At 38.5% G+C, this 2,381-nt stretch overlaps 1 protein-coding gene across 1 annotated transcript; it reads left to right on the forward strand.

Annotated features, from left to right (window-relative positions):
• Positions 1-923: 923 nt before the first annotated feature.
• LOC120770649 (secreted RxLR effector protein 161-like) lies at positions 924-1,613 on the forward strand. Its single transcript, XM_040098246.1, has one exon. It carries the CDS (start codon positions 924-926, stop codon positions 1,611-1,613), a length of 690 nt encoding a protein of 229 aa, XP_039954180.1.
• The last annotated feature ends 768 nt before the right edge of the window (positions 1,614-2,381 follow it).

Below are 2,381 nucleotides of genomic sequence, written 5' to 3' on the forward strand. Positions count from 1 at the left end.
ACGAAAAGTCAAGGTGGTGTGAAATATTTTTCATAAAACAAAAATCACACGTACTGGATGTTTTTAAAGAATATAAAGCTAAAGTTGAGACATTCACGGGAAAGAAAATAAAAGCGTTGCAATCGGACAACGGACGTGAATATTGTAATAATGAATTTAATACATTTTTTAAAGAGTGCGGAATTAAACGTCGACTTACGGCACCGTATACTCCGCAGCGAAACGGTATGGCTGAACGCAAAAACAGAACTCTCGTTGATATGGCCAGATGCATGATGAAACATGCGGGTACCCACCATCATTTTGGGCTGAAGCGGTGAATACGGCGTGTTATATTCGAAATCGTTGTGTGACAAGAACAACGGGTGAATTTCCATACCGGATATGGACCAAGAAAAACCCGACAGTGGCGTATATGAAAATATTTGGTGCAATAGCATACGTTCTAAACAAAAATCCTTCAAAAGGAAAATTCGATTCGCGCGCTGACCCATGTATATTTGTATTTCATCGATAAATCTGATTTTGATGGAACTTTTGAAGAATTTGAGCACGAAAATGAAAAAGACGTTCAACATGAAAATAAAATGGACGTTATATTCGAAAATAGTAATACAGAAAGCGAGGTCGCCAGTTAATCGCTAATAATGATTCAGAGGAGGAGGTTACTGATCCAGACGATTTCTACGAGTGCAACGAAGCACGTTTTATAATTCATGATCCACAAACTTTGGCAGAGACATTGAAGTGTGAGGACGCGTTTTTATGGGTAAAGGCGCTTGAAGACGAATTTTTGGCGCATATGAAAAACCAAACTTGGCAAATAGTTGAAAAGCCTTTAAATCGTAAAGTAATTGGTAACAAGTTTGTGTTCCGTACCAAAGATGAACATTTAAAGAAAGTTCGAAAAAATTGAGACGATTATGGCGAAATATCCATACCAAAGCTTAATCGGCGGTTTGATGTATTTGGCGGTATCTACAAGACCAGATATAGCGTATGCCGTAAATTTTATGAGTCAATTTAACAGCAACTACAGTGAAGAGCATTGGAAGTCAGCAAAACGAATTTTACGTTACGTCAAGGGCACAGTACAACAGGGTTTACTGTATAAGAAGACAGGTGCAGATTTGTATGGTGTAGTTGATGCTGATTGGGGAGCAAATTCATTAGACAGACGATCGTATTCAGATTTTGCATTTATATATGCTGGGTCGTCTATAAGTTGGGAAGCACGGAAGCAACGTACTGTTTCGCTTTCCAGTACTGAGTCAGAGTACATCGCCATAACTGAAGCGGCTAAGGAAGCCCTTTATTTGAAAGGCGCTTTGGAAGAGGTGGGAATTGAGTGTGCCAGCGTAAAGTTATTTAACGATAACCAGAGTGCACAAAAGTTAGCAGTATCCTCGAATTTCCACCCTCGGACGAAACATATCGATGTACGGCATCATTTTATCCGAGACTGCGTACGAGATAAGGCAATTACACTAGAATATATGTCAACACAGAAAATGCCAGCGGACATATTAACCAAGGGTCTTACGGAACTGAAGCATAGTAATTGTTCATCAAGTTTGGGCCTTATCGAATGCAATCAAGAAGAAGAAGAATAAGCTCTCTACTTCGAGAGGAGGTATTGTGGAGGCGAAGTAGTTCGTAGTAAATAGTATTAAATGAATATGTACTTTAAATTACAACTATGTACCTCTTGCAACTCTGTATTCCTTTTCTATATTCTCTTTTGTTATATCCTTTTATAAACTGTAAAGACATGTTTATCCATATTGAATAAATTCAGTCGTTATTTAACCTTAAACCTTCTCGGACCATCAGAAACCAATCGTGCTTTCACTTTTCTTACGCCCAAATGATCTTTAAAAATGGTTTTTACTGATCCTTCCGATATTCCAACAATTCCAGTGAGATTTCTGACTGTTAATCTTCGATTCCCATGATAAAAAGGATCTCACGATCACAAAAGTAAAGCTGTTGACAAACGCTTCCTGAGAGAGCTGGAGGAAGCTTTTATCTATTGCTAATGAGGTCTTGGAGTCTTTGACTAGGCAGCGAGTTGGTAGTATAAAACTAGAGCAGATGGAAAGCTCCCGACACAAAACTCCACCACCTGCTTTCCTAATAAGTTGTCATGAAACACAAAGACTTTGCAGCAAACAGCTTAGGATTTCGACAAGTTTTGTGCAAGTTTTGTATGGAACCTTAAGGAAATTATAAACATATCTCAGAAGAAAAATACCACAAGGAAATAAAATATGAATCCACCGCTTAACTGTGAATAAACTCTATCAATCGCCACCACCGGCCAAATAAGGATACAAAATATCGGTGTGTTACCTACACAAAACCCCAGGCTTCTTCACTGA

Source organism: Bactrocera tryoni, chromosome 3 (genome assembly GCF_016617805.1).
Source record: "Bactrocera tryoni isolate S06 chromosome 3, CSIRO_BtryS06_freeze2, whole genome shotgun sequence".
NCBI classification, from domain to species: Eukaryota; Metazoa; Arthropoda; class Insecta; order Diptera; family Tephritidae; genus Bactrocera; species Bactrocera tryoni.